Source organism: Stigmatopora nigra, chromosome 15 (genome assembly GCF_051989575.1).
Source record: "Stigmatopora nigra isolate UIUO_SnigA chromosome 15, RoL_Snig_1.1, whole genome shotgun sequence".
NCBI classification, from domain to species: Eukaryota; Metazoa; Chordata; class Actinopteri; order Syngnathiformes; family Syngnathidae; genus Stigmatopora; species Stigmatopora nigra.
Window position 1 is genome coordinate 396830 of NC_135522.1, and position 13121 is coordinate 409950.

At 51.2% G+C, this 13121-nt stretch overlaps 3 protein-coding genes across 4 annotated transcripts; 1 reads left to right on the forward strand and 2 right to left on the reverse strand.

The window, feature by feature from the left end:
• Nucleotides 1–163: 163 nt before the first annotated feature.
• ppp1caa (protein phosphatase 1, catalytic subunit, alpha isozyme a) lies at nucleotides 164–6129 on the reverse strand. Its single transcript, XM_077733788.1, has 8 exons — nucleotides 5925–6129; nucleotides 5604–5702; nucleotides 3559–3690; nucleotides 3257–3487; nucleotides 3075–3179; nucleotides 2724–2947; nucleotides 2521–2655; nucleotides 164–2371 (listed from the first exon to the last, which is right to left on the reverse strand). The coding sequence occupies exons 2-8, from the start codon at nucleotides 5656–5658 to the stop codon at nucleotides 2255–2257; spliced, it is 999 nt and encodes a 332-aa protein (XP_077589914.1). The 5' UTR covers nucleotides 5659–5702; nucleotides 5925–6129; the 3' UTR covers nucleotides 164–2254.
• Nucleotides 6130–7030: 901 nt separating this feature from the next.
• On the forward strand, nucleotides 7031–9242 carry cldni (claudin i). Of its 2 annotated transcripts, none has more exons than XM_077733829.1 (3): nucleotides 7031–7181; nucleotides 8137–8269; nucleotides 8359–9242. In XM_077733829.1, exons 2-3 carry the CDS (start codon nucleotides 8138–8140, stop codon nucleotides 8863–8865), a joined length of 639 nt encoding a protein of 212 aa, XP_077589955.1. In that variant the 5' UTR covers nucleotides 7031–7181; nucleotide 8137; the 3' UTR covers nucleotides 8866–9242. The 2 variants fall into 2 exon arrangements, with proteins under 2 accessions (XP_077589955.1, XP_077589956.1); XM_077733830.1 differs by having other exon boundaries at nucleotides 7102–7181; nucleotides 8098–8269.
• On the reverse strand, nucleotides 9186–12905 carry coro1a (coronin, actin binding protein, 1A). Its single transcript, XM_077733826.1, has 11 exons — nucleotides 12773–12905; nucleotides 11755–11970; nucleotides 11070–11192; nucleotides 10862–10991; nucleotides 10618–10799; nucleotides 10426–10545; nucleotides 10235–10339; nucleotides 9958–10103; nucleotides 9819–9876; nucleotides 9508–9744; nucleotides 9186–9423 (listed from the first exon to the last, which is right to left on the reverse strand). Exons 2-11 carry the CDS (start codon nucleotides 11950–11952, stop codon nucleotides 9328–9330), a joined length of 1395 nt encoding a protein of 464 aa, XP_077589952.1. The 5' UTR covers nucleotides 11953–11970; nucleotides 12773–12905; the 3' UTR covers nucleotides 9186–9327.
• Between the last annotated feature and the right edge of the window lie 216 nt (nucleotides 12906–13121).

The window sequence follows — 13121 nt, forward strand, 5'->3', positions numbered from 1 at the left end:
TTAGGGGGTTTGAAAAAAAGATGTTTTAGGCACTTAGTTGAAGCAGAAAAAAATAAATTAGTCTTCACGAGGCACCATACATGAATTAAAAATGAAAAAGCATAAGATAAAGCTAAATGAACTACTTGTATTGCAGACAAAAAAAAGCCACCAGACACCAATATACAAAGTCTATGTATATATATTTTTTTATTTCTATGCTTTTTAAAGAGAGAAATTGCAAAGGAGGATTGAGAACTACTGGTAAAATGAAGAAACAAAGCGAACCTTATTAGTTTCATGTTTCTCTCTTTTTCTTTAAACGTGGCAATCATCGGATTCACTCACATCCACTCAAAGGACGTGCAAAACATCCTTGATCCCTTCCTTTCAAAACAAAAAAAACAATCCTACATCACAGAGAGAGATACAGTTGTCAGTAAAACAATATGAAAAAAAGATTAATAACAATGGTGTAAAAAAAAAAAAAAAAAAGCAGATTTCTGTACAGCAATGAAGAAAATATCGAAGTGGACTCGTGTGGCTGTCTCGGAACATTTTGCTTTTTAATCCGTCGCCAATTCTACAATTGCGAGCGTTGTCGTCGCTACGGGCAACATCCACCCGTCACTCAAAAGTTTTGGTGTCACGAATGGACGACGTACGTCGGTTGGTGTGATTTGCGGTTTTTCCTGAGTTGTCTCAGAGGATGGCTGCGAGGACACGTGTCGGTCGCCACACAAAATGGAGGACACGGACGTACGTGGGCCACCCCGAAGATGGCCGGGGGAAAAAAAAGGAGGGGAAAAACCCTGAAAGATATGTTCCCATGTGGAGCCGCACCCTGTTTGCCTGCTTATTGGTAATTCCGAGCGACTCCTGACACGGGATCAACGTGAATTAATGTCTATGGCTCTTGTTATCCGACAAGCAACCCGCCGCCCTTCACAAACAAAACGCACGTGCAAAAGATACGACCGGCAAATGTCGGCGTCTCCTTAACCTCTTTGGGGCCGTGTTCAGACTCGTGTTCGGGTACGCAAAGAGGTTTTTAAGGCAAGCTTATTTGCCATTCGTCAAATGTTAATCTACGGAAAAATTGAAACAGTTTGCCGGTGAGTGAGCGGACTTTGACCCCTTTGAGGCCGATGGGCTCCGACTTAAAGACTTCAGTGGCAAGCCGACCGACGAGTGTGGTGTTTACACTCGACGTCACGTTAAAGTTAGCGCTTGGCATCTGCGGTCACGATAAACCCCGCCTCCACTACGCGAAATGCCACTGGGCACTCCCTAGTTTTGGCACGCTTGTGCTTTGCTTAGCATTTACAGCATCATTTGAAACATTTTGGGCTAAGACGACCTGGGGTCACATTGTGGACACCCAATTTTCAACCCAAAATGTCTGCTGGTATACAAAAAAAAAGTTTCTTTATCAAGACAAGAAAAGCCTCCAAAATGTATTCGTGGCTTGATATTAGCAAAGTTGGGATTGAAATCAATGGGGGACATTTTTCTTGTGGCGAAACTTGGACCAAGTTGGAGGTTTATTTTGAATACAAAATTTCTGCCTCGCCTACTCTTTTGTACAATGAGCTAAGCAAATCACAAAAAAAAAGCACATCCGGACACAGATGCGATCTCTAGCGGATCGCCGACATGTTTTTTAAAAAAAAATGGAAAAAAACGGAGGGTCCATTTTAGAGAAGTCAATTGAAGTTAATGGATAAAAGATGCAATGCATCAGGTAAGATTGACACCTCCACTGACTTATTTGAAGGCATTCATTAGACACGAGTAAAAACAAATATGAATTATCAAGCGCAATTTTGGGCGGGCAAGCGGGCGGCCTAGACGGACGGACGGACGGACAGAAAACGAACCTCAAGCGTGAACACGACCCAAAGCGCCGGCTCCGTTTACGTTTGTGACTTGGCTCGACTCTCAGAGGCGCCCCCCCCCGTCCGCCTGCTCTTATTTTGGTATTCCCAGTCCTTTTTGCCGCGTTTACATTTGAATTTTTCATCCTAGAAAAAGGACAAAACGTCACTTTAAAATATCTACAAAAACGACAAAAAAGTTTCACATCTTAAAACGCTCCTTTTCCAATGCCCGCCGCGCAGGTGCGCCCCGCCGCCACGTCAGACCCCCGCCCCAGGTGGCCCCGCCAATGGGTGAAATGTACATGGAAGAAAAAAGACGTTTTGGAGGGAGGAGAAAGTGAAAAGGAAAGAAAAGCGGGTGCAACGGGGGAGGGCGGAGGAGCCCGCGGCGGCTGTTATTTCTTAGCCTTGGCGGCCTTGGCAGAATTCCGCGGAGGGGTGACGGGTCTTCCCGAACCCATGCCGGCGCCACTGCCGTAAGGGTACAACTTTTTATCCGCCGGCTTCAGGATCTGAAATGGAGAGAGGGAAACATTCAAAAAAGAGAGTAAGACGAGAATTGATGTGTGCACTTACAGAGGAAAAAGGGCTTTGCCTCACATGTTATTTCTATACATTGCCATTAAATTGCGACGGTCATTGGCCCAAACTAACAACGCACCTGGAAGGAACACATGAGCGTCTCGTCCACGCTCATCATGGCGCCGGCGTTGTCGAACTCTCCGCAATAGTTGGGGGCAGAGAAGAGGGTAACCAGTTGCCTCTTGGCAAAGAACTCGTAGCCGTCTTCCACCACCTGACGGGGCGGAACGGCTCAGGTAAGACTTTGGGCCGACGCAGCGGCGGAAGCGGCGCCCAGCTCACCTGGTGCGCCCTGCATATGAGGTCCATGTCGTGCTTGTGTAGGAACTTGGCCACCACGTCGGCGCCGAAGGTGAAGGAGACGCCGCGGTCGTTCTCGCCCCAGCCCAGGACGTCCTTGTCCGGGTCGGCCCAAAGCAGGTCGCACAGGAGGCCCTGGTCGGGCACGTCGGTGGGACGCATCACCCGGCGGATCTGCTCCATGGACTGCAGGTCGGGCGACAGGCCTGACCAAAAAAATCACCAATGAGAGCCTTCGTTCGGATGCAAATTCACAAGCAAATGGCTTAACCAGTCAAGTTCTTTTTTTCTACGTCCACGTGAGCTAGGCCAAAGTCTAAACGCCATGTCTACCTCCATGACAGCAGAAGATCTTCTCGTCGACGATGGCGGCCACGGGCAAGCAGTTGAAGCAGTCGGTGAAGGTCTTCCACAGCTTAATGTTGTACCTCCGCTTGCCTGAGAGGAATAAAAAAAAAAGATGAGATGAAGAAGGGCGAGTGAGCCCGGTGGCCCTTCCAGACGGCGTCCCTCACATTCGTCGTAGAAGCCGTAGATTCGATTGATGGAGGCGCACTCGTGGTTGCCGCGCAGCAGGAAGAAGTTCTCCGGGTATTTGATTTTGTAGGCCAGCAGCAGACAGATGGTCTCCAGGGACTGCTTGCCGCGGTCCACGTAGTCTCCCAGGAACAGGTAGTTGCTCTCCGGAGGGAAGCCGCCGTACTCGAAAAGTCGCAGGAGGTCGTAGTACTGCCCGTGGACGTCGCCTTGAGGACCAAAATAAATCATGTCAATCGGGGTGGGGGTGGAGGAACGGGGTTTGGCGTGCGGGACTCACCGCAAATTTTCAGGGGCGCCTCCAGCTCCAGCAGAATGGGCTGGCTCAGAAAGATCTCGCGAGACTTCAAGCACAGGCCCCGGATCTCGCTCTCCGTCAGCTGCACGTTCTTCCCGGGACGAGAGCCCTTGACTGGAGGCCACAAATTCAGACGTCAATGCCACCGTTAAACGTTTAGGTCAACTCGGAGTTGGAGAGAAACTAGCCGAGGCCGCGCCACAAAAACTATGACTCCTAATGCCATCCAAAATATGTCACTCTTGATTTTTGTGGCCGCTCTCGCCCGTCTGTACGAAGGAGGCGCCAACTGGCGAGCAGGGGCGGCCGTGATGCACCGTGCGACATCTCACTCCTCCCACGCACCCGCTATGTTGTTTTATGATGGACGGCGCGTCCCACTCTGCGCTCGGCAATTTGCAGTCAACGGAGGAGAGCGGCTACTTAAAATGGAGGCCGGCCGTGGATAGCGAAAGAGGGCTCGACTACTGCAGCGCGTCCTCCTAAAGCGGGATTAAAAGGCACTTTAGACACCACGCGGCTAACTCGGGAACGAGGCGCGCCACGCCGCCAGGAAATGGCCGGCTTATCTGACACACAAACGGCGAGCTGCCAAAGCAAAGATACCCGGCTAAGAGTGGAAACAAAAGACGCATGCGCTGGCTGCATTTCTGCCACATTAGGTCCACGCCGTAGCCGTGTATTGCTATCGTTAGCACAGGCACATATTTTCAAGGTGTATAAACGAATTTGCGCCAACCCCAAAAAATGATCGCTAGATTGGTCTGGGGGAAAAACAACTTTAGACTATGAGCAAAGACAGTCAAAAACGAGACAAGATCGACAACAAGAAAATCTTAGACGGATCTAAAAACAAAATCCCACGTTCTCGAGTTACCGGAGTGCACGCACAGCGGGTAATCCACTTGAAGGAGTTCCACCTTTAATTGGCTTGTTGACAGACATTCGGGTAAAAGTGAGTCCGCCATAAATGATCATTGCCCATTTACGTACAAATGAACTTCCGCTTTGACACGTCACAATAGAAACAAAAGACGGCCTGTTATGGGAGGCCATAAAAAAAGATAAACAGAGATACGGAAGGTCAGCGGGGTTATGTAAGAGCATGGAAATACTGCCACTATCTGCCTGCCTTGTTTGTGCATACACAAACACGTCTCAGCTGCTCCGTCAAAGTCAACAGCGGCTAATCAGCGACGGCCGGGCTTGATTTTTTTTTGGGGGGGCCATTTCTTCCACCAAATAATCCCAATCACCTCCTTCAGATCAACTCCATCAAGACCACATTCATTCATTTAACCTACACACAATCCTTTATTAATGCGTACTTTACAATATGGGGATACAACAATAATGGAAACGCATAAAAATGGGGTAAAAATGTTCTTCGGAATCAAAACAAGGGCCACTAGCCTTCACTAGTTTGTCAAGGTTAACACTAAAAAGCATATTTGCTGTGCAAGAAAAGGGCCCGTCTCTGACCATATACATATCTTTCCATTTCTAATTTAATTGTCACCAATAAATGCACAGTCACATTTTTAACTCGCTAGCTTCTACTGGTGGATGTCGTTTTTTGCAAGGGACAAATGACATTTCAAGACGTAAAAATGATAGTTTTTGAAGAATGCAAGACACTAAAGAGTGTCTAAAATGGAGCCAGGAGTGCTGTTCCTTGCTTTTGTCCCATCTGGGCTGGACTAAATGTAGCACACAAACAACCTGTGCATGTGTGAGCTTGTGACAAATCTCAACACTTGATGAGATTTACGATTGCGTTACTGTCCTCGGGCTTTTGCTTTATCGGTTACACAATCGAGTGAACGACTTACAGACACGGAAAAAGACACAAACACTACTTGAACTCCGAGCCATTTTAGGCATTCGAATGGAACAGACATTATTCAAACACTTGACTTTTACAAAGGAAAACGCCTGTGTGTTATTGGCCAAATTTGAGTCCACTTCAATTCACACTCCGTTTTTCACATAAAACACAGATTTTCAGTCTATCGTTGCATTCTCACCTTCTAAAAGACGCTGAATGATCGAGTCGATGTTTAATTTGTCCGGCTCCGCCATTTTCTGTTGATTCTCACACGAGCTCGGCGACTCCCGTTTGGCACCTTCAAATTGTATTTAAGGAGAAACAAGAAAAGCACACTATCACCCACTATCCGTTCGAACAAAAGAGTCTCGAAATACTCAAGTGACACACCGTTAAGATAAGGAGTGTCTCGCATTACTCATTGCCTCATTCCATTTACACTGAGCTCACGCTAGTTAGCCAGCAAGCTAGCACCTAGCCGAGCTTGTCACATCCAAACAAGAGGCTCGCATTGTCCTACCTTATGTGGTTAACAGTCCTCTCAGCCTGTCAGTAAGAAAACAAAAATCCTCCGAGCTCCACCGCGGCTTCTACCCTGGCTTAGCTCGTCTCGGCCGGTTCCCCTCTTGCTGCGGGAACTTGAAACGCAGGCCGTCGTAGCCGCCGCTCGGACTCGGGCTCGGCTCGGCTCGGGCTCGGAGTGTCTCCCCTCCAGTCGGCTGTCTTTCGTCAGAGAGGGCCCGCCTACGTCACGCGCTCCTCAACAGGCGATTGGTCGAGACAGACTCCATTTCGGGATGGGATTGGGGGCAAAATAGTGTCCGTCCTACTTAAACGCCCCGCCTTCTCGAGTGACGTCTCGGTAAAACTCGAAGGGCGCCATCTTGCGTGTGCCGAGCAGATTGTAGCAGTTTCGGATGATTTTTTTTCACATCAAAGTTGACGACACTTGTGACGTAGTCTGACGCGAAAGAGCCCATAGTGACGGTGACGTTTGCGTTTTGAAGCTACGAGGCATATGACATCACCGAGTGGGGACTAAGTGGCCATTATCAACACTTAATATGTGTGTTTTTCCTGCGATGTCAAGGGCATGGAGCAAAATGGACGTAAACGATGGCCGTCCTTGGCATTACCTCACTCTAATAAAGTTCACCAGTCATGACCCCAACCTTAGCTAAACCTGGTCTTAACATCAACCCTATAGTCACACATTTTGTTGTCCACTTCCTGAATCGGGCTCAATTCTTCTTACTATCATGTCCCGCATTACAACGCTTGGTTTAATTTTAATAACCACGTGTAACGTCAGCGGTTTCGATGGCCGATGACCCGGGAGGGCGACGACGGGCCCGCTTGATCCACGCTTGTCGTTTTTGTACGTGGAAAAGGCAGGATGAGTCAACGGGCGTCATGAGACCCCGACGGTTTCTGCTCATCACAAAAGCGGAATTCAGGAAGAAAAAAAAATGCTCCCGGATTAAAGGGCGGACATTTTGCCGGGAGCCCGGGGCGCTTTTCTCTCATTTTTTCCCAATTTTCGAGGGTGGGGAGGTGGCCTGGAACAAAATGAGACGAGAGTAGACAAGTCCGGTCAGGTCTGCAGGTACATTGGCGTCGGCACGGCACCACCCTCGCCGCCCGACCCAACCCACTCCTCACATTCCTCTACAAATACTCCCACTGTCTTGTCCCAGCATCTCCAGACAAAAGCCAATTCGGGAGCCATCCAAGCAGAAGAAAAAGAAGGACAAAGAAAGTCACATTTACTGCCAAGGTAAGGACAAACAAATGAACGGACGGCGTGGGCGAAAAAGTCCGCTTTGGGTGCAATCTGATTCTGCTGGGAGCATTCAGGGAAGGAAAAGCTCAAGTTTAGACTTTTATGCTTGATTTGCCCTCCAGGCATAACTTTGGTTTTTGGTCACAAGTTTCCTAAAGCCCGTGGTGTTTTGTTTTCGAGGATCTTTTTTTGCAAAAAAAAAAACAAAACAAAAAAAAACAAGATGAGATTCAGAAGATAAAGTCCACGAGAATGGGAAAACTCAAATTATTATTTGGAATCAAACACGTCATTTGATGGCCGCCAGCCGTCCCAGTCGGAATAGTTGGGGCCTCCCAATCGGAAATTGGAAGTTCATTGTTGTCAATGGAGGGGAAAAATGATTTTAAAAAAGGGGGAAATTGACGTATTTGAAACGTAAAAGTGAAAAGTGAGAGAAAAAAGCAAACGGTACTTTTGGCCCGGTGTTTAACGGGTTAAATGATTTGGTTTTACGGGGGCCAACGCCCATTTGCCAAGTCTCCTTGTTGTTGGATGGATTGCTGGCTTCTTTTTTTTTTTTCTTCCCCCGCATGGGCGGAGAAGCAAAGCATAGCAAAGCAAAGAAAAGCCAAAAGCAGGCGGCTTCGGCACCCCTCGGGCTTGCTGGGACACGCTGGCTCATCTTAAAAAGGTGCTACAAAATGGCAACCTGGCCGGTAAAAAAATGAAAGCCAAAGATCCACATTGTCGTTGGACATGAAGTCAGCAATTTGTCCACCGAAACAAAGTTCATCCGTGGCCATTTTCGAACGATTTGAAAAGCCCCATTTTGTGCCGATAAAAATGTTGAAATAAGTTGATATCAGTATGAAAGACAGCAACTCATTTGGGTCAATTCCCTTTGGTTCTTTGACAAATCCTGCCAAAGGCATTGACCTCTGACCTTGTACGTCTTTTGGACATTAAGGATGGGCTCCACGGGCGTTCAGATTGTGTGCGTGGCCTTGGGGGTGCTGGGTCTGATCGGGGCCATCGTTTGCTGCGCCGTACCTCGCTGGAAGGTTTCCTCCTTCAGCGGCTCCAACATCGTCACGGCGCAGGTAATAATCCACCAGGGGGCGCCTCAGGGCTTGTGGCCATGTGAGCAAAGTCACATACCTTTTGTCGTTGTTTTTTTCTTCTTCTTCAGAGCCAGCAAGAAGGTCTGTGGAAGTCGTGCGTGATGCAGAGCACGGGTCAGCAGCAGTGCAAGCAATACGACTCCCTGCTGGTGCTGCCCTCCGACCTGCAGGCCGCCCGCGCCATGACCATCATCAGCTGCATGCTGGCCGGCGTCAGCCTGCTGGTGATCTTCTGCGGGGCCGACTTCACCACCTGCGTGGAGAACGAGGAGGTGAAGCCCAAGATCAGCCTGGCGGCCGGCGTGGGCCTCCTGCTGGCCGGCCTGGTCCTCATCATCCCCGTCAGCTGGTCGGCCCACACCGTGGTCAGAAACTTCAACAACCCGCTGGTCATCTCCGCGCAGAAGCACGAGTTGGGGGCCTGCATCTTCGTGGGCTGGGGGGCCGGAGTGCTCCTCCTGCTGGCCGGAGGCCTCCTCTGCTGCTTCAGCCGGCCCGGTTCCGGCAACGCTTCCGGCGCCACGGCCAAGTACTACAGCAACAGCGCCTCGGCGCCCAGCAAGAACTACGTCTGAATAAGAAAATTTTTTTTTCCTTACTCCAAAAAGCTAAATTTGAAGAGAAAAAACATTAAAATCTTTATGTATCGAGTAAGGTTTTTTTTTTGGGGGGGGGGGGGTTGTTAGGGGGGTAAGGATAGGCTTAAAAATAGCATGGTAGTGGTAAAAAAAACTTCAAGACTTGTTTAAAAAACCCAGCTAAACTACCAACGGGGTGCCAATTATAGTCCGGAAAATGCGACAGTCAAATGGTTCCCTGAATTCAAGAACTTTGTACCTGATTCAAGTGTTAAATAGTTGTGATGATTTTGTATGTAGAAAAAAAATCATGCATATGCTTGGAAAATATTGAATTTTATTCCAAATACTATAATAAAAATTTGGAGCAACAATTGAAGCCTGTTTGCATTTTTTCTAATGACATTTTTTTCTTCTTTTGAGTCGGATTTCCTGTTTGCGGCGTCCGGTCTCTCTGGTTCAAAGCGTTTTGTTCTCCAGCGTGCCGACACGCTGGCTCAGCTCCTCCAGCGTGGCTTTCAGGGATTTCAACTCTCGCCTCAAAGCAGACACGTCCTGGAATGACAGACAGAAATATTTGTGAAAAAAAAGGAGTGGCAAAAAGTCAAGTAAAAAATGAAAACAAAGACTCGTGCTCACCTGGGCCTCGGCTCCGCCGGCAGCCCCGCCTCCTCCGGAAGCCCCGCCTCCCAGGTTGCCGCTCTTCAGGAGGCTCTTGTGAAGCGTGAACTCCACGGCCTTGGCGGTGGCCACGAAGCCGTCTTTGAGCGAGAGCGGCACGGGCGGGGCCTCCTTGCCGGCAAACCATTCGTCGGCCTCCGCCGAGGCTTGGGGGCCCGCCGTGTCGGGGTACAGGTCCTCCTGGAACTGGTCCGACTGCGCCGGGGGGAGAAAAGAAAAGAAAATGTGGGCGCCTTTCCACTCAGCCTTCGTGGTCGTGTCACCACTACCTTTCGGGGCACCGTCATGACGATGGGCTCGCACTTCTTCTCGTGGAGTTTGTAGAACCTGCCGGGAAAGGGGAAAGGTCAGGCCACGGGAACGGCGGCCCGGTAGGCCACTTTAGATTCCACGAGATCCCGTGTCTACCTGGCGATCTCGCACTTGTGGATCTCCAGGCCCCTCTTGGGCATGTAGCCCATGCCCTTCTGGCTGTCCATGCTGCTGTACATGGACAGGTAGTGCACGTAGGGCGGTTCCTCCGTCACCTCGAAGTAGCGGATGCTGCTGTCGCCCTGTGGGGGGGGGGGGTTTGCGGATGGCGCTCAACGGGGGAGCGGGCCCGACCGGGGCCCGACCGGGGCCCGACCGGGGCCCGACCGGGGCCCGACCGCGGCCCGACCGGGGCCCGACCGGGCCGACTGACCTTGCCGCACAGATAGAGCACGCCGGTGTCCCGGTCGAAGAAAGGCAGGAGGACGCCGCTGCTGGTGTCCACTTCTTGGAGGGTCAGCGGGGAGCTAAAGTCCTCCTGAAACATTTTGACACATCTAAGGGCACTTTGTATGGAGGGAGGGAGGGAGGAGCTTAAGTGACAGCAAATCAATGGCCACTCACCAGGTCCCACAGCGCCACCTGCCTCTCGCTCATGCGACTGAAGCCCGTGGTGAGGATCCTCCCGTCCGAGACCCAGACGGCCCGCACGGGCCTGGAGCCCTCGTGAGCTTTCTCCTTCTCCTGTTGAGCGACCGAGAACACCGAGTTAGAGTCCTGGATTGGCCACGCCCACCCTCCTACAGGAACACCTACTTGGAGGACCACGCCTTTCCTGGGCTCCAGCACCCGCAGCGTCTTGTCCTTGCAGGAGGTCAGGATCTTGGAGCCGTCGGCGTTCCAGCAGGCGCCGTAGATGACGTCCGGGTGAACCTGGTCCATCCTGACCACCGCCTGGCCGCGGGCCACGTTCCAGAGGATCAGCACGTTGTCGCAGCCTGGGGAAAAAGGACGCGGGTCCACCTCAGCGCCAAGAGGTGAGCGGCTGAGGCGCGCTCACCTGCGCTCAGCAGAACGTTGCGGGCGCTGGGGTGCCAGCTGAGGATGCCCACGCGCCTGGAGTGGCCCTCCAGCTTGACCACCGGTCGCGTCAGCGGCGACGTCAAGCCGCCGTCCGGGATCTCCCAAATCTGCCCGGAGGGAGGACCAATGAACGGGACTCTCCGTGACCCCTGGGCCAGGCCGGGACCAGGCCGGGCGGGACTCACCATGACGCTGCAGTCCTCCGAGCCACTGGCGATGACGTTGTCGTTGTGGGGGCAGAACTCGATGTCCAGCACGGGCCCCTTGTGGCCGCACACGGTGGGGTAGGACATGTCGATGCGACCCGTCTGAAAGGCCACGTTCTCTTTTTGAAATCATCAACCCAATAGACGTCCAATCCAAATGTTTCCCACGAGTAGAGCCATAAAAAAAAGTCTTCGGGGCCAGAAAGGTCCCGGCCGGCCATCTTTAGCGAGTGCTTGTGGCCAATGCCCCCGATGAAAAATGAGCGTGCCGCTGGTGAAACTGCCAATTTCACAAGGCGCATTTAAGGAACAAGGCGTACGTCGTCTTGAAGAAAAAGTCAGGTGGGGGCCGGCGGCTTGCAGGGGGTGCTTGCATCCGGCCCACACCAAAGTGCGTCCGCCTCCAAATATGGTGAAAACATCTTTGAGAGCTTTCAAACTTCCCCATTTGCTTGACAGCGTGAAGACGGACGGCCACTTTGATGAACAAAGTTCACATCATCGCCACCAGACTCTTTTTTTCTCCTTTCGACAATATCCTTGACCGTCTTTATAAAAAATCTTCGAAACACCATGCTTTCCCACCCCATTCCCATCTTGTAACAGTGCCTCATCGTTCAAAAGGTACATTTGGAGCATTTTTGGAGCATTTTTCGGAACCCACCTTGTTGAGGGGGAGGACCATGAAGGCCCCGCCGCCGCTGGCGTCCACGATCATGGCCACGAACTTGGGGTTGACGGAGCAGAAGGTGCTGTCCCAGGTCATCTGGGAGACGCGGATGTCGTCGTAGCAGTGGTCGGCCTTGGCCGCCTGGCCGAAGACGTGGCGGAACTTGCTGCTCCGCACCACCTGCGGGGACATGGCGGCGGCGACGACGACCTGCCCGCAAAACAAACAAACGAATATTCATCGGATTCATTCCACCTTAAATGGCACCCGGCGGTTCGAGAGAAAAATAAATACTACTATTTCTAAAGGGAAAAATTTGAGGTTTTTAAAAAAATCCTTTTCATCCATTCATTTTCTCACGGGGGGTGCCGGAGCCTATCCCAGCCAACTACGGGCACCGGGCCATCACTTTGACACGTGTTCTAGAACCAATTGATTTGGTGAGGAGAGCAACCAGATGGTTGGCAGGAGCGTATCCACGCATCGGGCCACAAAGTATGGCCATGTAGCGATACGTTGTTACCCTAAGCCTTACTTTGCGCGCCTTCCGGCCCCTTCAGAAAGAGGAAGTGGGGTCGGGCCGGCTTGCCTAAGCGCTTCCGCTTCTCTTTGCTGCAGCTGTGTGGAAAAATAAAATAAAAATAGCCCCAAAATGCACCGTCCAGGTGGCCAAAAAGGACAAAAGGGCACGAAAAAGGAGGTCAACGACGTCCGTTTTGGGCTTTGGGGAAAAGGTCGCGACCTCCCGCCGACACCCGAACGGAGTTGGCTCGTTAGGACGAGGATGCAAAGCAGAGTTGGCCAAGTCCGCTCCTCCCGAGTCCCTCAGTTTTCCATATTTCCTTCCAGCGACACACCTGAATCAAATCATGGCCATCAAGCTTGTGGACAGCTTGCTGATGACTTGATCATTTGATTCAGGTGTGCAAGAGGAGGGAGAAAAATATGGAAAACGGACAACGGCTCTCCGGGACCGGAACTTGGCCACCCCCAACGTAAAAAGTCTGCCTACCTGGCGCTTTGCGTGCGTGCCGGGTTGAGGTGGCGAGGGCGGGCTGGCTGGCGTCGGTGTGCAGCGGCCGGACGGAATGAGCGGCGCGAGGAAGACGCAGAAGAAAGGCGTCTCGGCAGGAAGTAGGCGGTGACGTCGGCGGTGGCGGCGGAGGGCGCAATTTGCAGCAGAGGAAGCTCGGCCATTGCGTTAGCGTTACGACCCAAGAAGCCACCCGCCAACTGACTTGACTTGATACATTTCATCCCTTTTGAAAAAGTTATTATTATTTATTTTGTATGAAGAAGGAAAAAAAGCACCCCCCAATAAAGTTTGTTTCACTTGTGGAATTATATCGAATGAATACATG

Bases quoted from the DNA above. Each gene is read 5' to 3' on its own strand.
- ppp1caa (XM_077733788.1), bottom strand. From the start codon at position 5,658: ATGGCGGAGCCGGACAAATTAAACATCGACTCGATCATTCAGCGTCTT. The intron at 3,691-5,603 runs GTGAGAATGCAA...TGTGGCCTCCAG, and splicing joins CATTCAGCGTCTTTTAGAAG to TCAAGGGCTCTCGTCCCGGG. The intron at 2,372-2,520 runs GTGCGTTGTTAG...TCTCCATTTCAG, and splicing joins CGCTCATGTGTTCCTTCCAG to ATCCTGAAGCCGGCGGATAA.
- cldni (XM_077733829.1), top strand. From the start codon at position 8,138: ATGGGCTCCACGGGCGTTCAGATTGTGTGCGTGGCCTTGGGGGTGCTG. The intron at 8,270-8,358 runs GTAATAATCCAC...CTTCTTCTTCAG, and splicing joins CCAACATCGTCACGGCGCAG to AGCCAGCAAGAAGGTCTGTG.
- coro1a (XM_077733826.1), bottom strand. From the start codon at position 11,952: ATGTCCCCGCAGGTGGTGCGGAGCAGCAAGTTCCGCCACGTCTTCGGC. The intron at 10,992-11,069 runs GTGAGTCCCGCC...CCCTCCGGGCAG, and splicing joins CGGAGGACTGCAGCGTCATG to ATTTGGGAGATCCCGGACGG. The intron at 10,800-10,861 runs GTGAGCGCGCCT...CTTTTTCCCCAG, and splicing joins CAACGTTCTGCTGAGCGCAG to GCTGCGACAACGTGCTGATC.